This window comes from Oreochromis aureus, linkage group 20 (assembly GCF_013358895.1).
Source record: "Oreochromis aureus strain Israel breed Guangdong linkage group 20, ZZ_aureus, whole genome shotgun sequence".
NCBI lineage: Eukaryota > Metazoa > Chordata > Actinopteri > Cichliformes > Cichlidae > Oreochromis > Oreochromis aureus.
Window position 1 is genome coordinate 3,643,388 of NC_052961.1, and position 25,525 is coordinate 3,668,912.

The 25,525-nt window shown below is 38.2% G+C and overlaps 1 protein-coding gene across 2 annotated transcripts; it reads left to right on the forward strand.

Moving 5' to 3' along the window:
• The first annotated feature begins 3,976 nt into the window (after positions 1-3,976).
• Positions 3,977-12,416, forward strand: LOC120435298. Of its 2 annotated transcripts, none has more exons than XM_039604613.1 (4): positions 3,977-4,615; positions 4,739-5,110; positions 5,538-5,571; positions 8,100-8,678. In XM_039604613.1, exons 1-4 carry the CDS (start codon positions 4,196-4,198, stop codon positions 8,303-8,305), a joined length of 1,032 nt encoding a protein of 343 aa, XP_039460547.1. In that variant the 5' UTR covers positions 3,977-4,195; the 3' UTR covers positions 8,306-8,678. The 2 variants fall into 2 exon arrangements, with proteins under 2 accessions (XP_039460547.1, XP_039460549.1); XM_039604615.1 differs by lacking the exon at positions 8,100-8,678 and adding an exon at positions 11,386-12,416 and having other exon boundaries at positions 3,981-4,615.
• The last annotated feature ends 13,109 nt before the right edge of the window (positions 12,417-25,525 follow it).

Here is a 25,525-nt window from a genome sequence, read left to right on the forward strand (position 1 = left end):
AACTGCGCCAAAAACAGTCTTACAGGAAATCGTCCCACCAAAATAAAAGCGTCTACACCCAAACAGGAAGTTGGTAGTAGAAGACAGCGATGAGTGTCAAAATAAGGTGCAAGGAAGTAAATACAGGCATTTAGGGTTATTTACATTCTGGGAATGGTACTCATGGCCGTTGATCAGTGGTCTTTGGTCAGTAGTTGTTGATCAATGATCATGAGAATTTTCACATTATTGATTAAGGAACTGACCTCCCAGCCCATTGTTCATTTAGTGGGCTGGTTTCAGTCTTTGTGCAAATGTGCTGTTTATAAGGTTTGGGAAACCTGCAGTCAGCTGAGACTGAAGAAGTCACTTGGATGAGTGACTAAATGTTTCTCCCAATGAAAACGCTACGTCCAGATGAACAGAATCAACTGTTGGGATTTACTTACGTGGATGATTGAGCATGCATCAAATCAAATCAAATCACTTTTATTGTCACGTCACATGTGCAGGTACACTGGTACAGTACATGCGAGTGAAATTCTTGTGTGCAAGCTTCACAAGCAACAGAGTTGTGCAAAAATACAATAACGTAAAACAAGCAAAATATAAGAATGCTAAATCTGAAAGTAATAAATACATGTACAATATATAAGAGTATATGCATTACTGGATGTGTATACTAAATATGTTTTTCTACGTGTGTGTGTGTGTGTATACATATTTTACAAATTAAATAGAGTAAACAATAAAATAAAATATATAAAATATAGAGGTTGGTAGTTGGACATGTGCAAAACAGTGGCATTAATGTACAGTGTGGAGTGCATAATGTTGAAGTTCAAGACGCCCTTTGTGGTCACATGGCTTGTGGGCGACGCTGACTATGAAGTGGCACGGTCAGACATGGAAGGAGCCACTCAGATTTATCACCTCAACCTCTTAAAAACATGGAGAGATGCTGAAACCGCTTCTCTGGTAGAGACCTCAGACCCCAACAGCTACTGAAATAGGGGGAAAGCATAATTAGTGTGACAGGAGTCAGCTGTTTCTGCTAGCCTCCTCTGGCGCTGCCCCATGAACATTCCGCTGCTCCACCCCTCCCCTGCAGACACACACCCCGGGACATACCACTATCGCCTGACTTAGGCTGATAACAAATGAAACTGTTTTTTTTTTTAGGGTGGATGAATTACACTATGAAATAAGACATTATCGTTAAGTTTTTAATTAAATTGGCTACGCAGATAAGCTACATCAAAACATCCCCGGGCTGTAGGAAAAGGAAGTTATACTCTACTGCAGAGAGAGCCAATACCAAGTGAGAGCCAATCTAAGTACGTAAATAGTTTTTACAGGTTACTCCATTCTCTCAAAATAAACACCTATCGTCATATTCTTCTTGTTTTGTAGAATAAAAATACAAGTAATGTCCATATGCACACTGTAGACTGTGCCACTATTTTACTCCTCCTTGTAACATCCTCAGCAATGAAGTTGTGGCGTAGGCTAAAAGATCTCAAAAAGCAAAACACATCCCACAATCTAAAGAAACAACTAAGAAACAAATTCTTTGCTATCTATAAGTCTGTAAAGGGTTTAAAAACAATTTCTAAGGCTCTGGGATTCCAGTGAACCACAGGGAGCCATTATCCACAGAGAAAATAGGAGCAGTGTTGAAACTTCCCAGTAAAGGCTGTACAACTAAAAAAACTCAAAGAGCGCATTGTTGACTCATCAAGGCGGTCACTCAGAACCCAGAACAATATTTAAAGAACTGCAGGCCTCATTTGTCTCATTTATGGTCAGTGTGCAAAAATAGAATCTGTGGGTGAGTTTCAGAATGAAAAGCCACAAAAACAACAATAGACTTGTTTCACATTTGCTAACACCTAAAAGAGGATGGTCATGCTCAAACTCTCCAATGTGGTTAAAATAAAACACTTCTGCAAAGGAGAGTGGGAAGGAAATTCTCCACAGCACCATGAAAGTCTCACTGCAGTTCTTGCTGCCATTGCAGTTATTAGGTTAGGGGTGAATTACTTGTTCACACAGGGACAGGAAGCTTTAGATAACTTTTGTCCCCTTAACAAAAAAACAAAAAAAACCCAAAAAACATCATTTAAAAACAAAATTTTATTGTAATCCTTTATAAATCTTTTGCATCTATAAAGCTCAGTAAGTCTATAAAACTTGCAAAGATGTAGCCTAAAAATGTAAACCTGAAAAACAGATGACACAAAAAATTACACTTCTCTGCTTTTCTATACAATTTGCAGGACTTTCTTTAAAAGTTGTTTGTGTAGAAAAATTAGCAAATTCAGATGGTCTCAAAGGATTTTACTGGGCCCTGAGAAACTGCAGCTACTGAAAACTACAGGCATGTTTGTGAGTTAAAATCACATAAGAAAGTATTCATAATGTCCCAAGAGTGTTTGAAAATGTACTTTCCATCCCCTTTCTTAATCTGAACCACTGAACTCGATGATGCATTCCAAAGATGCAAAAAAGAAATTGGCATAGTATGAAGAAAAACACTGGCCTGCAGATTTCTCTCCAGTGGTATCACGTCTTGTAGTTTTGCACTCATAAAACCTGTTTAGGAGATATTTTAATAAAGGATAGAGTAAATACATAACTGTAGGGTTTATGCTACTGTTTGGTAAAGGTACTGATAAACTATGGGTAGGGAACCATACTATCATTGTTAGGTGGGACTATACTCACATATGACAGTATTGGACAAATAAGAATGTTATAAATTTTCATAATGTGGAATAAAATTAAGTCATTTTCAGACAGGACAATTTTTCTGTTCATCTGACATGAACATGTCAGAGAAAAGAGAGACAAAGGGAGAAAAGAAATCTGATGTGAGATACCTGCTTTTGGCCTGTATCTCACTGTTTCACTTGGCTCAAATAATCCTTTTTGGGAAAAAAAAAGGGTTGTGAGTGAAGAAGAAATGCTCAGTGCACCATGGGTAGGTCCCCCCAGCCTAGACCTATGAGCATATCTAAGGTTCAGGGTTACCTGATCCAGGGCTAACTATAAGCTTTATCAAAAGGTAAAGTTTTAAAACTAATCTTTAAAAAAAAGTGTTAAAAGACAGGCCTTAAAGATGAAGGTTCTCCCTCTCCACTCCACTCTCCCTTGAAATTCTGTTTCATTCTGTCTTATTTTAGCATTATTGTACAGATTAAATGTTTTTTAATCTTGTTTAAAAAAAAAAAACTACTTTTTCTGTAAATGCAAGAAAGCACTTTTATATAATTCTTTAATAGACACACTGAAGAACACATCCTGGTCATAAGTTATTCCGAGTATCATCATAGTGTTACTGGAGGCCAAAGTAAGTATCTAGTTAGAGACCATGTTTCTGTCCTACACCATTAGTTTAGGGTCTTTATCTTTTAATATAAAGGGCCTGAAGGCAACTGTTGACCTGAAAGATTTTTAGGACAATAACCTCAGTCTTTCCTAATTAGAAGCAGGAAATTAGAGATCATCTGGTGATAGTTGGTATGAAAGACAGGAAACATTTGTCTTCCTGTGGTGTTGGGGTTACAAAACGCTGACAAACCAAACAGCACCTATAGATCGACTTGCTGCTGTTCTTAGCCAAATGTCCAATCATTTCAATTGAATTAAGTTTTTCTAGCATATGTACTTAAAGTCAGTGCAAACATTACGTTAAAATATGTCTGTCAACACCAGCTCTGCCTCCTGCCCTAAACCATGCATCATAAGATGTCTCTCTGCCATCTGTTAACTCTGTCACACTTCTGTCTTCTGGGATTTTTCGTTATTAATAAAAAGTTCGCTGTGACACGTGATTTCTTCACAGTATAAAATTTACGTGGTTTAAATCACCTTAGATGCTAAACGAAAAGCGTGACATTCGTTGACACGACAGTAAATGATTTTGAACTGAATGCTGTTTAAACGCCTTCTCATGACGTCACGTTGCCTTAGCGTCCTGCTGCCAGTGGGAGCACCGTTCATGTGAGGGTGGGAGAAGAGGGCTCTTATCGTCAGTTGGACTGAAGGACTTTATCTTTTCACATTTCACAGCTGCTATAGGCCTGATATTAAGCTGAATTTCAAAGAATTTCAAAGTGATACTTGGTGTGAAAAACAGGAAATATTTCTTTTTCCGTGGCCGTAATTTTACAGGACAGAAGCTGCAGCCTCAGCAGGCACCGAACTGCTCAAGATGTTTAAAAAAGTCCTGCAATATGTTCGTACTGAAAAAATCGGGACTCCCGGGACAGTCATCGGGATGGTCGGCATGGCTTTCTTTCTGCGGAGTATGATGTGCGCTTGCAAAGGGCGCACTTTTGAATGCAATGAAATCATCGTCGTGCCTGTTTTTTTAGTGTTTTTCCTGATGCTCCTGATGGACCAGACATTTCGGAGCACCGCGAAACATGCATCCACGTTTTTGTGCCTTGTAGTCAAGCGCGTAATCAGAGCGTTTCTAATCAGTCTGCTGTGGATTGTAGCATTGTTGATTTTCACAGATTGGTATGGTTGCTGTAACACTGATGAAAACACGAGCAAGCTGTTCTGCAAAACCTGGGGCGTCACAACTGAAGAAGAAGCTCAAAAAACTGAAGTGCAAATCAAGTCCAAGGTGAGGATTTCTTGTTGTATATATGTGCTCTTATTCTACTTTTCTAATGAAATTATGGTAAACACACATTAATGCTGGTAATGTAATGTTGTATGTTTTGTATGTTTGTTGCTTCCTTTTCAGCTTACTGGTTACTCTCTGCTCCTGGGCATGACTGTTGTCGCTTTCTTCATGACTTGGAGTGGATGGAGAAAATGGTTTGTAAAAAAATTCAGTTGTTGCAACAAGAAAACGTTTTACTACAAACTGATTTTGGAAGAAGAGAAAAAAGTTCTGGAGGAGCTTTTGAGGAAAGAAGCAAATGAAACTCTGACTAAAGAAATTATGAGCAACATAAAAAGGAAAGACTGGGACGGCTGTTTTAATGTTGCTCAACAAATGATCAATAAAGCAAAACATCAAAAACCAGAAGCAACCAACCAGCAGATCAACTGGATCAGTGAGGGGAGCTCCAACAGAGGGGGACAGCATCATCAAGCAGCAGCACATCAGCAGGTAAAGTGCTGTGTTATTTACATACCAGATGTTACAGCTGCCAGACTCTGTCAGTCTAAATTAATGAAACTATTTTTTGTTGCATTCAGAACTGCACAGTCATCCAGGTCGCCATCATATGAATGCAACTCATGATTAATAACGTTAACATATGTTGTTGTTGTTTAGTTAACTATGAAACCAAAAAGACACAGATTGCTATGCTGGATGTTCTTCCTGATGTAACTCTCTGATTTATCTGGGCTTGAGACCATCATTAGAGCACTCTGTGTTTCCCCTCGGTTGCAAATATGATCTATGTTACCTCTAACTACTAACACTGTGAAGAAATGCAATGAAAAGTGAATAATTAATGCATATAGATTCTGTCTTTTTCTTTTTTCTATCAGAGTAAACTTTTTAAGTAATTGATAAAAATCTTTTGCAGGCACAAAACTATGAACTTGATGCTGTGGCACAAGGTAAACGCACCAACACTCCTTAATTCACCGTACAGCTCTCTTAACAACAGCTAACTTCACTTTTACTGTGATAATACTAAAAACTGTCACTGATGTGATGATGGTGGTCAGTAGCGGTTTTTGATATGGGCGACATGGGCGGTTGCCCAGGGCGGCCCAGAGAAGCAACAAAAAAAAAGTTGCTCGTCACGCTGCCCCGACATCAGCCAGCGCATATTGGGGATGTCATAGGCACCGATCGGTTTTCTATCGCCCATTTGCTGGGAGTAAGGGCGCCCTCCGTTTGCGAGGTGCGCCTGCTGCTTGCGGCACAGGGAGGAGAGGGCGGGGCGGCGGGGGATTCTCTGGCTGGCTGGAGCAGCATCTAATAACCAACTCGCAAAATAAAATAAAAAAAAAAAAACCAACAAAAACGAAAACACCAGACATTATGATACAGACTTATAATTTGCACCGATGTTTTTTCGAAATTCTGTACGCGAAAAGTGAGCGCGAGAGCCCTCGGTGCGCCTGCTCGCTGCTGAAGTCAAATTAAACTTTGTCATCTCCGCTACATACAGTCCAGTAATAGAGAGACGAGACGACGAGGCTCCAGTTACAGCAGTGCAAGTAAACAAACTATATATAAGAAGAGTAAGAAAATAAATATACACTTTAGGACTCGGGGTAAAGGGATCAGTAACAATTTAAAATTTATAATTTACAGTTTGATGATTTAAAGTCTCACTCAACCCGTCGAAAGGGGAGGGGGGCCGGCTGCTCCCAAATAGAGCACATTTCATTCATAATGATGTAAATCCAAGCCCATTATGTATTCATGATTTGAATCCTGGGTTGTGCGAAATCCCAGAAATAAACCCTAGACAAACCAAATCTGTGAACTAAGGTGTAGGTCTGTTAGGTTATGTTGTGGTGATCCTCGGGTTGGGGGATTTGTGTTCATACTGGAGTGCAAAATTAAAACCAATGAAAGATGGACAATAAAAGTTCACAGCCATCAGGTGCTCAGTTTAGAAAAAAGAAAAGAAGATGAGGAGAAATGAGCAAAAGATACAGGTAAGCAGATGTGTCATTGGATAATGGCAGGTCATCCTGAAACAATCAGAATCAGAATACTTTATTAATCCCTAAGGAAATTATTTGGGTTACAGTTGCTCCAAGAAGAAATTGTAAAAATAGTAACAGTAACAGACTAAACTCCAAACAATACATTATGTTACAGATTTTACACATTTAGGAAATAGCACTAAAATATATATAGATCACTCAGTTCTAAATATCAAGGATTAACAGAGGGGATTATAAATAAATATCAAGAAAATTGAAAAGAATATTACAGACTAGAAGAGAGTGTGTGTAAAAGGGGTGTAACTATTGTAGTGTTTACAGTGTGTTAGATGGAGGAGTTGTACAGGGAGATGGCCACAGGCAGGAATCATTTCCTGTGTCAGTCAGTGGTGCTTTTTGGTAATCTGTCTCTCACTGAACGTGCTCCTGTGACTAGCCAGCATGTCATGGAGTGGGAGGGAGGTATTATCCATGATTATCCTTATCTTAGACAACATCTGCCTCTCAGACGCCAACCTAACTGAGTCCAGCTCCATCCCCACAGCATTACTGGCCTTGTGGATCAGTTTATTTAGTCTGTTGGCATCTGTGACCCTCAACCTGCTGCCGCAGCATGCAACAGCATAGAGGATAGCACTGACCACAACAGAGATACAACAAGATAACATTAATTAGTGATTGCCCAAGGCACCAAACATGCTAGGACATAGTTACCACTAGAGGTCTCTGAGTTTTCTTGTTTTCAATGAGACAGTCTCACATTGAGGGCTTGCATTGGCCCAGCTCCATGCAAAGCCTCTTTTGCATCTACAAAGCGAGCATAAAGACACGACAGACTGTCTAAATTTCATCAGCAGCTGTAACTCAGTTTAGACATTTACTTTAAAAACTAAGTCACTCAGAAAACAGCAGACAGTGACAGAGGACAGTTACAGTTACTTAGTTTACTCAATTAAAGTAATAAAGATAATTGTAATAACAACAATAATAATTTCTTTCACAGGGTTGAAATATCTTATATCTCATAGCTCATAATGAGATTTTTTATATTGCACTGTTGAGGGTTGGAGTTAATTTTAATCACTTTAGAGATTGGCCACAATGTGTTACTGTATAAAATATTCACACGTTGTTTGTCTCCTGCTCTCCTGCTGCACCAGAACAGCAGTTTTATTTCCTCATTTATAAAGTTATCAAAGCTAAAGTTAATTTTCAGCACCTCCCAGTCCTCTTATTTCCCCTTTTGTTTTACTTATGACGACTGATGTTATGAAAAGTCTGTTGGAATCAGAATAAAATTTATAAAATAAAATCTATGGTCTCCATCTTTTTAACTCTGTGACTCTGTGGACAGTAATGCAGCCGTCAGACTGTGAGGCAGTTTCTCTGCAGTGAAAACATTTACTGTTTATCACCGCAGCAGTCTCTGTTTTACCCTTCCTTACTCTTCATACTTACAGGATTCAGGACAGCTTGGACCCAGGCAAAGAATTCCCTCATAATGAGTGTCTACAATAGTGATGTGTCAGTCGCCAATGAAACGGCTCTTACAGCCGGATCATTGACGTGGACGACGGGAGCCGGCTCCTTATTGAGAGCCGTGTTTCTTTTTTTTTTTCTTCTCTCACTCTCTCTCTCACTTTTTTTCGCTTCACGCTGCACGTGAGCCTTATGTTTGCCGAGCAGAAGGGGGAGGGGCGCTAATTACACTTACAGTAGCGCAGGAAGGAAAGGGAGAAAGAGAGCCAGAGGCAACAACAAGAGAAAACATCATCACACTAGAAAGGTATAGTAATGGAGATGAGTGACACCAAGAAAAGAAGTTAAATCTGGAATCATTTCAATTTTATTGACAAGCAGAGTGTAGAGTCTGCGAGAAAAGGATATCATATAGAGCCGGCTCCACAAACAACCTGCACAGGCACCTGAGAACTGTCCCATCAGAGAACGTGCATCTCCTTTTTGTTTTACATATTAATTTATATTTTATTGTGTTGTGGTTTGCAGTGTATTGTGTTGTTTCACTTTAAATTTGCTTAAAAGGAAAAAAGCTGAAAATTTAAATAGTTAAAAGTAGAGTTGTACATAGTTGGTTTTTGTATTTTATAATTTATTTTTTAAATTTTATGTGGAGTGAATAAATAAAAGCATATTTATATAATAAATATATATAAATAAAAAACATTTTTTTACATTAGTAATTCATTTTGTGCATAATTTTATATTGTTGTTGATAATAAATTAATTAAAGCAACAAAACAACCTGAAGAGCCGGATGGAAGCCGAAAGAGCCGGTTCTCTAAAAAGAGCCGGAATTCCCATCACTACATCACTACTAATCTACAGATCAATTTAGAATGCATTAATAGCCTCTCTGACGTTATAATAAATTAATGATTCATCCTAAATGAAATGACTGAAAGATCAATTGCCTCTGTTTTCAGTTTTGTTCAAAAAAGAATGACTTCATATAGGAAAAAATATATATCACATCTGCAGGACACCTTAAACTAGTTTTTTTTAAATTAAGCAGCAAGGCAGAACAAAGTCGGGGCTGTATCAAGACATGAGGACTAAACCTAAATTCAACCAGACCCAGAACTGATCCAGAATTAAAACAGGACTACAACAGTTCACAAACAGGACTACTTAGGACATAACCAAGACAGAACCAGAATCAGAACTAGATGATTGTAGCACTAAAAATCATCATAGACCTGCACTACACTTATTTTTTAATTCTACCAAAGTACACTATTTAGAAAAGGCTATATAATTATTTAGCCTTGTTGTGCAAACAAGCCTGCATAACTTAATAAATATAGAATTTGAAAAATAACAAACCAAAAAAGAAACACTAGGTACGAGATACATGAGTACCTATGATACGGTGATACTTTTGGTAAACAACCATTTGCCTAACATGTGTCTCACCTGCTCTTGTTCCCTCTCTGTTCCTCTCTCTCCCTCTCTGTGCTGACAATCATCAAATATACAGTTGAAACCAGATATTTATACTCTTCAGCTAAAAACACAAACACTTTTTTAATTGTAACATCAAATCAGACTAAATGTTTAAATTTTTTTAGGTTGATAAATATAAAAAACATATTTGTTAACGTTAAGAGTAAAGAGAGAAACTATCTGTATTTCTTTATTGTAAATGGCACAAAATTGTATCCAAAATTGAGCCACATTTATGGAGCTCCACAATTCTTTTCCTGGTGTTTTGGTTGACAGGCATATAAGGCAAAACACAGGCTCTGTGTTTTGCCTTATATGCATCCACAGGTGTGCCACCAATTTACTCACATGGACTCTACGAACCTATCAGAAGCTTCTTCAGCTCAGAATGGAATCGTCTGGAGTTTTCTTATAATTAACAATAAACTTAATGTATATGTACTCCTAAATATGATGAAAGTGATAGACAGCTCTCTCTCTCTTTATTCTGACATTTAACTCATTCAAAAGATATTTCAATATTTATTTATCCAAAACAAAACAAGTTTACTCTAAATTGATGTTGTACAGTCAAAAAATGTTCTTGTGTTTTCCATAAAGTTTATGTAAATATCTGGATAAAACTGTGAATATACTGCTGTGTATTGAAATTCCTCTTGTTTTGCATAGAAATATATTGAACAACATACAAAGCATAATATATAAAATAACATCTACCAGAGTTTTGTCTTTGAAAGAAGCTCCTTATGTCCATTCTTGTATATCAGTACGTTACTGAAACCGATTTATTTAGCCGTGCAGGGTAACAACTGAAAATATGAAATAAACACACATGTAAGCTAAGACTCTCTAAAGAAACGGCGTTGTTGTTGTTCGGCTTTTCATTTCGCCATTTGTTGATTCACTTGAAGAGCAAGTAACGTAATATGGGTCAAGTGATCAGTTTGATATCAATCTTTCGTGATACACCGTCATATTTACATAATTTGTACAGTACGAATGATTTGCTTTGGTACCTGGTCAGACTTCAGCTCTCCTCTGTCTGCGCTTCTCCAACAGCGCACTCGAGGCAGCAGCTCCCCCCCGCCCCCTCGCTCAGTCTGACGTTGGATCATACCAATATTAGGGGGGATTTACGCACAGTTGTAAATTCCCACAGTGTGCACTATGTGCTTCGGATATTGTGTGTAGTTTTTGTTTTATACAGTTGTCAGCCAGGCATCTAACTATGAAAAAATTACACTCCAAAAGACCCCGGGCTTCTGAAAAAACAACCCGGGCTTAAGCCCAGTAAGCCACCCCACCCCCCGCTCCGCCACTGCTCTAAATGACACACAGTGTCACATGTTCACATTCCTCAGTCTATTAAAATGGAGGCTCTGTTTTTTTTTTTTTTAACATGTTGCCATGGTGAATCATGATATCAGAGCTCCTCTGATGAATCTTTTCGTTTTCTAGTCATCCATGTACTTAGCTCAGCATGCTTCCTGGAACAGGGTCCAGAAGTACACAGTTCAAAGTACAACTTTAGAAGATCACAAAACACCCACTGTCCTGTAGACAGCCCAGTAAATGGCTCCTCAGGCTTAAGTTAAACAGTCAAACCATTTCCGGTATATCTTTGTTTTATGTTCATTTCTTGGATTTTCAATTTTCAAGTCTCGTTTATTTTTATTCAGTTCAATACTTCATTGTAGTTTTCACTCCAGTTTAAATGTAATAATTTTACTCTGTACAGACACAGTTCTATGTTTTCTGACAAAAATATTTTCCACCCTGTAGAAAACAAAGACACCATGCCATTATTTGACGAATCTGCCTAAAAGAACATCAAGTGACGCAGCTCCAGAAACAACGCAAGTGACCACAGACAAGTTATACACCTTGACAGGCGACGTGAGGTCTAGAGAGAGAGAGGTCGGATAAAAGGTCTTACAGATTCATCCATATCCATTTATAATCACATAAGGCTGGATATTAAGAGTTTTTGGAAAGGGAAGCAGGAGACTGTTGTTGTAGGGTGGATTGAGGAGAAAGGAGACTGAGAGTTCAGTTCCTTGCAAAACAAACACATTTAAAACAAGACAAAAAAAAGAAGAAAAAAGTTAAAATGTTCTGTTCTAAATCTGTTGTGTTCTACAAATTAATTTGAGAATTGTAGGAAAAGACACAGTGAATTCTTTTTTTTTGTTTTTTTTTTTGTTTTTTTCCTATGCCAACTCTGTTTAGCTTTGTAAATACTGGCTATATTGTATGGAGACGTCTTATTTTACTCTTACTTTATTTTGCAAATTTATTTGAATTAGGCTATCCAATTAGGATAAATTTTATGTTGTTGGTTGTAAAGATCTGGATGGATGTTTTACTTTATTCTTCATTTTAATTTTTTTTATTCTGTTTTTCAATTTTATTTTTCAAGACTTGGTGAATTGACTTTTATTTTTATAACTTGGCCTACACTTTTTATTATGTTGGCACCAATCAGAAGTGTTATTGTTAGGATCCAATATATTTGATATAGGCCATCTAATTTAGGTAAATAAATTTTTTTTAGTTGTTATAATCTAATGAGGAATATTTTATTTTATTTTTTGTTGTGTTGTTTTTCAGTTTCCCCCCTGAGGGATTGCCCCCTTGACATGGTCAGGGGAGTGACCCATCCAGCTATTTGTTTATAGGAGCCCTTTTTTGTGAAGTGGTGGGTTACCACCATCGCAGCTTTTGAGATGTATCTACAAATTCAAATTGATCTTATATTTTTCATTAAATAATAAAATATTTCAGTTTAAACGTCTGATTCTATGTTTTGCTCTGAGTAAAATATGATTTTGTGAGAGTTGTAATTCTGTTTTTATTTGCATTTTCTACAGCTTCCCAACATTTTCAGCACTGAGTTTGGGCCTATTTAAAGTTATTTTTTTTTCTTCAGAGTGGCAGAGAAGATTTCATTATAGATCTCTTGATGTTAGAAAATGACTACTTAGAGTCATAAGGTAGAAAGAAGTAAAGAAGATAAACGAATACCAAAGATATCCACCCTGACCCAGGGAGAGGAAAAGGTCAAGACGGTGCAAAGATAAGATGACAGGACATGATGCATGAATTTGAATAAATATGTGCAGGAGGAAACATTTGGCTTAAGAACCTTGAACATAAACCACAAGTGTTCCTGTGTGTGCACAGTGCACAACAACACAAAGAAAATCTGTCATTTTTTTTTCAGCTTGACTAAAAGTTTGTTGGTTATTTATATGAACGGTCAATGAAATAATTAATTTAAATATAGAATTTTAGAAGAAAATAACAATTTTTAGTCTGAATGGCCAATAATTAAGTTTGTTTGTTTTGTCTGTGTGTGTGTGTGTGTGTGTGTGTGTGTGTGTGTGTGTGTGTGTGTGTGTGTGTGTGTGTGTGTGTGTGTGATTTGAGTGTATATGATTTTACTGAAGAGCAGTCAGTATCCACTTCAGTCAGCTCCTGGGCATTTTTGTGAGGGTAATTTCATGTCATTATTAAAATGTGAAGTAAAGGAAAAGCATCGGGAAAGTTATTTAAATAACACATTAAAAAGCATCAGCTGCTGACCAAAGAGTTGTATTTATAAAATCATGAGATAACATGAAAACAGAACAAAGTAAAATTACCGTATGTGAAAGGATTGTGATGCAGCAGCGACCTCGAGTGGCCTCTGTCTGAAAGCAGGTTCCCCAAGTTCCTCCTTCCTCACTTACAGCAGCTTCTAAAGTGCACTGATAACCTTTCACTTTTTCTTAACACATTTGATTGTATTGTAGGTTTAAATGCCATGAATAAGAATTTTCCTAAACATTTTATTTTTGCCACAATATTTTTTTTTCCATTTGATATCACAAAATGCTAAATCAAAAAACCTACAAATTTGTACAAAAAGAAAACGGATTAAGGAAAAAACATTAAAAATAACCTACAAATTGCACAACAAACAAAAAATAAATGAATAAAAAACGGATGCAGATGGAAAAATCTCACTGTGCAAATTAAAAATATATATATTGTTCAAGGTCCCTAAAAAAAATAAAATTTTGAAAAATGATGCTTCATCCTGAGTAGTTACAGCTTGTGTTCTCTAAAAAAATAAATGAAAACAAAATGAAAGTGATGGCGATGGCTCTTGTGATACTTTGTGCACATCAAGAGATTTCTAATAAACTGAATGGCGAAACATCCAAAAGGTAAATGTGAACTTACTAGGTCCAAAAAAAATCAGGTATTGACATAAAAATCAGGCAAGCAGTAGGACACATATGTACCTGTAATAAATGAGCAAAATCTGAACTGTTTCTTTTTCAATATATTTTCACAGCATTATTTACAATACTTCTGCTTAACAAGATGACCGACGGCAGAAGAGACAGTTTTGGATGGGAGGGTGGAATGCTAAGTTAGCTAGGTTAGCAAAGTGAATCCACAGACTGTGGTTGTTTCACAGAAAGGACAGATACCTGCTAAATATTAGATAGTGTTGTTGTTTGTATCACGAACCCAAACCAAAATCCAAAAGGGTGTCTCAGGGAGGAGAGCTACGCCACAGCTGAGATCTGAGGGGTTTTATAGAGCACTGCATACTGGGCCCAGTGTCACTGACTGGAAAACAAACCACACCAGCCTTCAAATGCCTGCAAATACCATCTGCTACACAAACAGGCCGAAAAGAAGTCAATTGGAGTGGGTTGTCACAGTATAAAGAATGTCACGAAGTGGGTGAGTGCCTGGTGTTTTTCCACTGCCTGCTTGTGTTTACCTGTGTCCTGCTTCTGGGCGGAGCCTTGGTTCCCCACCTGTTGTTACTCACCTGGCATCCATCAACGGCAGTCTAAGAGGCTGTATATAAAGACCCGCACTGCAATCATTTCTCTGCCAGTTGTCAGCTACCTCGTGTTTCTCTGCCATGACACCACCTCACTCACCTGCAGCTCAAGTTTCTGGACAAGTTCTGGAAAGAAAAGGTTGGAACCTCACTCGATCTCTTACCACTTGATGCTCACCGGGCTACCCTCCCAGGCCACAGATTCAGTATTCACCTTTCCCCAGTATAGCCCCTTCCCACTTCACATCTAATCTCACTCTCCCTCCATTTCGGTGATTTCCTGGCACAGAGTATGTTCTGCTATCTCCAATCCCTGTGCACTCAGTACAGCTTGTTAAAACATATCGCTGTCTCGATTGTCTCTGCTTTTGGGTCCACTCACACGTACTGGCCCTCAGGCCCTTTGACAAAACACATGGATTGATAGCTGTTCTTTAAACATGTCTGTGGTATAGTGCTTTCTACTTCTACTCCACATTTTTGGGTGATGATATTGTATTCCATACCTTTGTATTTGAATACTTTCTTTTATTATGTAGATACATACAGTATATGAATAATTAAGCAATCAACTCCATCTTTAAAGTGAATTAATTAATAATTACTTATCATGAATGATAATGAGTCTGGGTATGTTATATTTTGATAAAGATTTTGCACTATTATAGAAGAATTCTAACATGTACTTAGAGTTAAAGAGGTTAAATATTTGTTTTGCCACTTTATGAAACACATTTAATGTACTGTTTTGAAAATATTGTGCAACCACTTTCAGATTATGAAGCATGTTGCACAATATGTTAAGTATCAGTATCTGTATGAAGATTGAGGATGCAGATTAGAGGAAAAAAATATTTGGGGCTCTACTAGTGTACTACTTTTGCTGTACTATTGTAATTTCTTATTATCAAGCTGGTTCTTTTTATGTAAACGCTACCTGAAAAGCCTGGATCAGTTGATTTGAAATGCTGTAGTGAGAGTGCTAACATGGAATACAAAGAAACATCATATTCATCCCATATTAGCTTTGCTTCATTTGCGCCTTGATTAATCCAGAATTGCATTTAAAACCTTTCTCCTTACATAAGTTCTGAATGATTGGGCCCCATCATATCTGAACTCTTTTCTCCTTGGATGCTGATTAGAGTTCTTGTCTGTTGTCTTTATGGGTGAAACACTCCTCTCCCAGACTGCAGACCTACTTGTTGTTCCTAGAGTAATTAAAAGTAGAATGGGAGGAAGAGCCTTCAGCTTTCAGGCCCCTCTTCTGTGGAACCAGCTTCCAGTTTGGATTCAGGAGACAGGCGCCCTTTTTTTTTTTTCTTTTTTTTTTGTCCCGTTTGGTTCTTTTGCCATCAGAATTATTGTCTAAAGGCAAAGAAAGATGCCCAACAGATTTACTTTACCAAATGGACCATCCCGGCCTTGTCGTATTGGTCCATTTGATTCACCTTTTATTGTTTATTTTATTTTATTTTCGCCTTGCTACACGGGACAGACATGACTGGGGAAAGAAAAGGGAGAAAGAAAGACAGGTAGGGAAAGAAAGTCAGGGGAAGAGGAACGGTGATAAAGGGCAAAAACAAAACAAACAAAACAAACAGACAAAAATACTTATATCAATCACCTGGATCACCTGTTCAGAAAGAAAAAAGAGAAAACAAGCAAAAAAAGAGAGCAATATAATAAACAATATCATCACAATAATCTATGTGAATATAACACTAAATACTAAATATTAAACATTATTGTGCAGCACGTAAGATTGACAGCACACAGTGTGCTTTGAGGTAGGAGCCAAAAAGGGTGTAGTTTGTGTGTGTGAGCACCTGTTTGTACACCTGTGAGCATGAGCGCACTTGTATTTAAAAGGTTCCTTCATGTAATGATCTGCTAGAGGGTGTGGGGGGCCACAGCCCCGTCCTCCAGGGCATGAAGCAGGTATGGAGGAGATCCAGGCTCCAGACATCCAGAGACCCCGGAGCACAAGAGACCAAGGAAGACCAACAGAGGGGCAACCGCCACTATCCCGGAAAGAGCTGAGGAGAGTCCCAGATGAGGGGACACTCAGCAGCCGCGGAGCAGAAGCCAAGGAGGGTTGCAGTGGCGTGCCTGTGAGCTCCGCCCGGCAGCCAGCTGTGCCTGAGTGACCGAGCCCCAGGCCAAGAGGCCGAGGCACCCCACCACCGAAGGGGCCTGAGCGAGCCCAGGCTCCAGGCCCCAACAAGCAGCCACCAGGAGTGAGCCGGTGCGTACCTGGACGCCCATCCCCGGACACCAAGAACCACCAATGCACCGATGTCTGAGGGCATCTGCCACTGGCAGGGGGAGTGGTGGGGGGAGATAGGCCTCCATACCTTGAGGGCCTGAGATGTCCCCAGAGAGGTGACAGACAGATGCCCTTTTAAGATTGAGGTTCATACTTTCCTTTTTAAAAGTTTATAGTTAGGACTGGATCAGGTGATCCTGAACCAGCCCTCAGTTACGCTGCTATAGGGACTCACTCACCACTTTTCACTTGCCATTTGTTTCATGGAGGACTGCATGGAAGCACATTGGTATAGGCTGTATACTCATAATACTTTTCTTTGTGTAGTCAAATACCTGAGCAAATGGCCACAAACGCAATATGGTGAATTCCAATATAGTAAGGAGAGTTATATGCTGTCACACCCATTATCGCAACCATTTTGATTGCAATAATTTCTACATTCGATTTTCATTTCCTGACACAAATGGTAACTGTTCCTTATCTGGAGGTTTGTGAGGCAACAAGTTCTTATCTGTAGATACATTTTTTTCCTGCGATTGTTGCTTCCTGTTTATATATCTGTCTTGTGCAATCAGTTTTAAAATGGCTCAAACAAATCAATAAATAAAATGTTTCAGTTATTACTACCTCTGACATGTAGTGAAGAGTAGAAGGGAACTTGTTTCATTTACTGGATCAAACACACTGTGTTACTGTAAAGCCATAACTTTTTTTAAAAAAAAGAGGAAATAAACTTAATCTTTAGAATTAATAATAAATCATCTCTCCACTCTGTGACAGTAATGTGACAAATTACAGTGAAGCTTGCAAAGTAAATGTAAATGACTCAGCATTTAATTGTAATTAATATTTATATTAAAATAACTTTTGCTAACATGAGCAGGATCTGTCTCAGCGGTAAATGCATTATAAATGTTAATGAGCCACATTCAAAAACACCAATAAGATACAAGAACTGAAATTTGGTGCGCAGACTCACACACTCAATACAGGAAACCTTAAATCACACACGGGATCCTGAAGAATGAAATCAAGTTGAAAATCTTTCTGCACATATGTTGTGTAATTTCTTAAGAACAAAATTAGGTTAGTGGAAACGAAAATCATCGAACCTTTGAGTGCTGGATTCAGATTCAAAGACAAAATTAAACAAAGTTAAAATTGTTCAAGTGTGAACTTTTTTTTAAAGCAGTGTTTATATATAGAGAGAGATACAGAAGCTGAATTTAAAAAATATAACCACCTCAACAGAAGTTGTTGTACAAAAAACAGGAAATATGTGTTTTCCTGTGTGGTATCATTTTAAAGGACAGAGGCTGCAGATCTCAGCAGATGACACCGAAACACTCGAGATGGATCTCCTGAGTCATTTTCGTTGTCAAGAACTTGGCACTTATGCCACAGTGATCGGGATTTTTACTTACATTGTTTTGCTTCATAGGGACATGCCATGCACTTGCAAAGACCAAACAAAACAATGCAATGAATACATGGCTCTGCCATTTGTTTTAGTGTTTTTATTATGCTCTTCATCGACAAGACATTTCGGAGAAGAACAACAAAACACGGTGCTACTTTTTATGCATTGTAATCAAGCGCACTATCAAAGCTTCTTTAATTGGTCTGCTGTGGGTTGTAGCTGTGTTCATTGATGGAGACTGGTATGTTTGCTGTAAGATTGATGAAGTAAAGAAAATGTTACCCTGCAAAACAGAAGAAAACCTCACATCTGAAGAAGTTGCTGAAATCACTGATCTAAAAAACACATCACAGGTGAGTTTTTTGGTTCTTGCACAGTAGGTCCGATTGCACTAACCCTTTAAATTACTATGATCTTTACAGTAAATGCACATCAATACTACAACATTACTGTGTATGTACTGGATACATATTACCATATTTGCTGCTTCTTTTTTTCAGATTATTGGTTACTCTTTGCTCCTGGCTGTAATTGTTGCAGCTTTTTTAACGTCATGCGGATGTGGATGGAGAAAATGCTGTGAAAAAAAGTTCAGCTGTTGCAGCAGGAAAACATTATATTACAGATTAATTTTGGAAGAAGAGAAAAAAGCTCTGGATGTGCTTTTGAGGAAAGCAGCAAAAGAGAATTTAACTAAAGAAATAATGACCAAAATAAAAAAGAACGACTGGGACGGCTGTTTTAATGTTGCTCAGGAAATGATCAATAAAGCAAAACAACAAAAGATGGCAGCAAGAAACGAGGACATCAGCGAGGAGAGCACAAAAACAGGGGAACCTGCTCAACAAGGGACGAGATCAGCACATCACGAGGTAAAGAGCTTTGTGTTATTTACATGCAGAATGTTACTGCTGTCTGTCTGAGTTATTAGCTTCTTCTGAGTCACCATCATTCCACCACATCAGAGAAGAAATTGTGTTAAATAAGCAGTAACACAGAGAGAAATCCTGTCACTTCCTTTTTCTATGTGAAAGTTAACTTTTTTGATGAAGGTCTAAAAATGTTTTGCAGGGACAAAATATTGAACTTCAGTCAGTGACAGAAGGTAAATACACTCACACACTTCATCTCACCTACCAACAATTTTAAGTTCATCTAACTTAAATAAATACAAATATGATGAGAAATGATAATGCTGAAATCTCATTGATGTGAAGATGTGATCTATACATCTACCACTGGAGGTCTCTGCTGTATCTGTTTTCCCCCAAACTGGCTCAAGCGTTCACTTTGGCCCAGATTATTTTCACTTCACAGACAAAGTGAGCATAAAGAGCTCACACAGAGAGCAGACAGTTACAGTCTGAACTGAGCCAGCACCTGTGAATTAAGCAGAACAATCCATAAATCAGCAGTGGGCAAAGAAGAAGCCTATTGTTGAAATATCTCATGTATCATTCTGTCTGAATTACTGTAACATTACTTCACAAAAAGGGTTTTAATGTAGCATTCAGTAATGTTTGGCTTTAAATGTAAACATTTTATTATAAATTTGTATAATAATTTGCTTAACAGTCCACAATATCCTACTGTATAAATTAATCACACATTTTATTTGTAAAATGTTCTGAAAATTGAATATGTAACTGAAGAATTCCCCTTTATATATAAAGTGTGTGGAGCAGCTGTAAGTCTTACTCATGTAATCTTCTTTTTACTCAACAGACAGCAAACCACTATTTGATGAGTCGGACTGAAAAAAAAAAAAAAATATGTGATGCAACAAGAGAAACAAAGGAAGGATGTAGACGCACATCTGTTATTGCCATAATCACGAAAATATATTTTTTGTAAATTGAGTTTATCAGACAGTATAAAGTATCTTATCTTTGCTGTTTATCATGACAAATTTTAAGAAATGTTCTTTTCATGCTTCAAATTCTCTGTAGCCTCTTTCAGCTTTGACATTAATAATAAAATAATCACTCAAACTCAACTCAACTCAACTATAATCTAGATTAGCATAATCATTGCTGTGATGTTAGAGAAATAAACAAGTATGCTCAGTGATGATGGTCAATATTCAGAGAAACAGTTTTCTCTCATATTGTGTGTGTGTGTGTGTGTGTGTGTGTGTGTGTGTGTGTGTGTGTGTGTGTGTGTGTGTGTGTGTGTGTGTGTGTGTGTGTGTGTGTGTGTGTGTGTGTGTTAAAGTCTAAATTCTATTATCCTCAACAGTAATAGCAATCTCACAATGCATGCGATTGCTTTTTTTTGGAAGCAAGCAAGCAGTGAAAACCAGTCGCTTATTTAGTTGAACATTTTATTAATTAAACGAAACTGTGTAAAGCAGCAGTGTGGGAGAAATACAGTGGGAATGAATATTTTTAAACAAAACTTGAGAGTCATTCACTGAACACGAAATCTGGTTTCATGTTTAATATATGTGCTACCATGTCTGTGAAGGTTCTCAGTCATCCAGGTCATCGTCACTGAAGACGTTTCACCTCTCATCCGAGAAGCTTCTTCAGAACTGAAGAAGAAACAGAGCAGTGCCTAACTGTTCCAGAAGTTTGTCAACCCAGGGCATGGGATAAGCATCAAACTGTGACACTTCATTCACCTTGCGATAGTCGACACAGAACATTATAGACCCGTCTTTCTTCACCACAAGAATTATGGGCCTACGCCACGCACCGTGTCACTCTTTTATTACTCACAGCTTCAGCATTTCAACTAATTCCCTCTGAACAATTTGCCTTTTATGTTCAGGCAACCTGTAGGGCCGTGAACGCAACATCACACAAGGGCATGTTTCAAAATGGTGTTCTATGAGATTATTATTTGTCTCATTGCTCATTGGTGAACCTGGAAGTTATATTTACAGGTATTACAGGCACTACACTGCAGTGGTTTGTATTATATCTATCTAATAGACTCCAATTTGTTCAAGTAAATGGGGAGTCTTCGTCACACGCTGAGGTTAATTATGGAGTTCCACAGGGTTCAGTGCTAGGACCAATTCTGTTTACATTATACATGCTTCTACGCAGTATCATCAGAAGGCATAGCATACATTTTCACTGCTATGCAGATGACACCCAAATTTATCTATCCATGAAGCCAGGTAACACACACCAATTAGTTAAACTGCAGGAATGTCTTAAAGACATAAAGACCTGGATCACCTTTAATTTTCCTATTTCTAAAGATAAAACTGAGGTTATTGTACTTGGTCCAAAAAATTTCTAGAAATGGTAAATGGTCTGCATTTGTATAGCGCTTTTCTAGTCCATAGGACCCCAAAGCACTTTACACTACATTCAGTCATTCACACACACAGGCAATAGCAAGCTACATAGTAGCCACAGCTGCCCTGGGGCGCACTGACAGAGGCGAGGCTGCCGGACACAGGCGCCACCGGGCCCTCTGACCACCACCAGTAGGCAAACATGGGGTTAGTATCTTGCCCAAGGATATTTGGCATGCAGCCAGGATGCAGCCTGGGATCGAACCACCGACCTTGTGATTAGTAGCTGACCTGCTCTGCCACCTGAGCTACAGCCACCCCACCCTACAGAAATATTGGTATCTAACCAGATTCTTACTCTGGATGGCATTACCTTGGCCTCCAGTAACACTGTGGGGAGCCTTGGAGTTATTTTTGACCAGGACATGTCCTTCAATGCACATATTAAACAAATATGTAAGACTGCTTTCTTCCATTTGTGCAACATCTCTAAAAATTAGAAATATCCTGTCTCAGAGTGACGCTGAAAAACTAGTTCATGCATTTATTACTTCCAGGCTGGACGACTGTAATTCATTATTATCAGGATGTCCTAAAAACTCGCTGAAAAGCCTTCAGCTGATCCAAAATGCTGCAGCAAGAGTCCTGACAGGGACTAGAAAGAGAGAGCAGATTTCTCCTGTTTTGGCTTCCCTTCATTGGCTTCCTGTTAAATCCAGGATTGAATTCAAAATCCTGCTCCTCACATACAAGGTCTTAAATAATCAGGCCCCATCTTATCTTAATGACCTCATAGGACCATGTCACACCAAAAGTCACACTTCGCTCTCACACTGCAGGCTTACTTGTTGTTCCTAGAGTATTTAAAAGTAGAATGAGAGGCAGAGCCTTCAGCTTTCAGGCCCCTCTTCTGTGGAACCAGCTTCCAGTTTGGATTCAGGAGACAGACACTATCTCTACTTTCAAGATTAGGCTTCAAACTTTCCTTTTTCCTAAAGCATATGCTGGATCAGGTCACCCTGAATCCCCCCTTATGCTGCAATAGGCGTATACTGTTGGGGGATTCCCATGATGCACTGAGTGTTTCTCGTATTTGGATGAAACTCCAGCATTAAAACTGTTCTTGAGTTCACATCAACCTTTTCAGTACAGTAGACTGTATCATAAACATGAACTTACATTATATAGTATATAGACTTTGAGTAAAAACTAAGCATATGACATTTGTAAACTTGGGTAACTAGGAATGTGACAAAGTGGATGAGCAGTTGCAATGCTCTCCATTTGTCCCATATGTGTTGACCTTTTTTTGCACATTATACACATTATTCTGTTTCTATTTATTCGCTATGATTTGCTATTTGTCAAGTAACATTGCTGCACTCACTATCCCGGGTTTGCTTGTGTAAGCGTTCTGTTGCCGGCAAATCAAACATTCTGCAAATTAAGGCAAATACTCAATTACATGTTTCTTTATAATTTATTATGTTACAGATTAAGTCATTTGTTCATACTTACTTTGTTCTGTCTTTTCAGTCTTCATGAGGGTCAGGTGTGGGGAAACGCCCGCCTAGCATTTCCTCATTTGAAAGTCCTGATGATGTCACATATGACATCAGCAGGTCAAACCAAGTGGAGGGGTTTCTTTTTCCATAGATATGCTTCCTTTTGTTTGTGTTAAGGTTTAAAGGGATTTGTTGAATCTTTTTCCTTTCGTTAATACTGCCATTTAGTTGTGTAAATGTGAATATTAGAAGTGTGAAGAGTTTTTGTGTCTTTTTCATTATCTGTGTAGAGTTTTAGATCCCTCATTTTGAGTGAGTGGTACTGGCTGGGCTAATTGAAGGGAAATTCATGGCCCTATTTAAAGCCAGTCGGTACTAGATTCAGACAAGAGAGGAGAGGTGAGCTGTGTTACCAGAGCCATGGGTTGTTGCGTTTTGTTAATTGAGTTGATCTGGGGGGGGGAAGGTTTGTTAAGTTACACATTAAATTAAGTTCACTGTAAATAAATTGCTCACCTCTGGAAACCTGAAATGTCCGTGTAGTCTGCTTCCCTACCACCTTCCTTGACATTTGAGTCTGACAACTTCACAAGGAATGACCAAAATAATTGATTTTTAATAAAAGAAGTGAATATTGTAAAAGAGAATGTATTTGGAGAATTTTGATCAGAATGGTATAATGAAATATGAGCAATACAAGCAAATATAAGGAAATACAATTGCCGTTTATTTTTTTAAGGAATATTGCAGTGCTTACTGCTGAAACTTTGCATACATGTAGTGTGAGTTGCAGAGGAGAGGAATGTGTGGAGAATTTCATGTCAGCTATCAAAGATGATTATTTTTGTAAAAGTTCATTTATTATAATGACCTTGTTGAATTTGAGTAGAAATGTCCTTTAACTTCTCTGGAATCTTGCAGAATTTTGTGATAAAAGTTGGCACCCATGTAGAGAAGGTAACCCAGAGGAGTATTCAACTAACAATTTAATGTCAATTTTTTTTAATTAATTTTTTATGTGATGTTAAAATCGACTGAGCATGTTGAATTCGATAAGGAAAGTCATTTAATTTCACTTTCCTTTATTAAATTTTTGAATATGCTGCATTCAGACTGTTTCGGTGCAATGTGTTCATGTGTTTGTATATGTGAGCGCACGTGCATGCGTGTGCGCGAATCTATTTTTGCGATCAGCAATGAAGGAGAATCCCGTAAAGCCTAGTGTAGAACTGCAAGAACCTTTATGCGGCGGATAAGAGGCTCACAAATGACGGCTCAGTTGACCGAGGTTCTTATTCGAGGGCTCACATCGTCACGTGCAATGTTCCCTCTAATTTTTCATGTGTCTGAGCGAACACACAAACTCCCTGAGCGATCTCGTGGACCACTGTGAGCGACATCAGACGTGTGCACTGTGGTCACGCCAGCGTCGAATCCATCCAAGTTACATGGTTTATTAAAATAATAAAATTACAGCATTTACATTTCTGTTAGACTACATTTAATTAACTGCTTTAGCCCATTTACAATGAAAATTAAAAAAAAAAAAAAAATCTTGTTCATGACCTGTGTAGTATGTTAACACTATTGGAAGTAAAAATAACTTGAACTCCAATTTGGAAAACACAACTTTCTTTTTTTTAAATAAAGCTCTGACTCCTGTAACTCTCTGTCTGCAAAATACAGCATATAATGACCAATGTTGGGCAATTAATTATATAGTTACTGTTGCGACTTTCATCCATAAATAAAGCCGCGGCCGGCTGAGTTGGTTGTGTCCCTGTGACGCGCCTCCAATAATCCATAATGAGTCGTACTTGTAGTTTGCGTATTTATTTTAAGAACAAAACAAAAATAAACTTTTGCGCTTTCAATCAATTTACAACTAGCGCATGGAATAACTGGTGTACCAAAAAATGACGGTCAACAGAAAAGTTTGCCCACAAACCACTCACCCAACACACCTGCTGCGAACACCAACATCAGGTAAATAGCCAGTGACCACACCCACATGTCATCAGCTGAGAGGCAGGTAAAACTATACACCTGTGCCACCATAACAAATAAGCAAAATATAAACATTGAGTTTGGCTCTTACAATACCGGCCCCTAACTATTATCTTTAAATAATAATTACAAAATAATCAAGTTTTACATCATTTGCTGGCTCATAAAACATTTCAATCGCCCTTTAGTGCAACATGCATCAGTACTACTACTTGTGGTTCACCATCTGTGAAGTTAAAAACCCATAAGTAAAAGGAATAGGTCACTTAAAGATTATCTAGTCAGTCCAATATGTTAAATATTCTCTGCTTCCGCTTCATGGACATGTTGAAGGATTAGGTTAGAAATGTGGAAGTCTTTGGCCAGAATAACAGGATGTTTTCTCTCTTCTGGCATTGCAGTTCTACTGAGCCGTCCACCAACTCTCAACACACCTTCTTCCAGGATAGGACAAAGTTTATAAATGTGACTGGTTCTCTTAACATTCGATCCTTTTGTTAAACAGGAGATTTCATCAGCAAACCGCTTCCTTTGACAAAAGGAGATTATAGCCATTTCAGCGCTAAGCAGCTCCTCAACTTTGAGACTGCTGGTGTCCAGACAGTGTCTCTTCGTTTGAAGT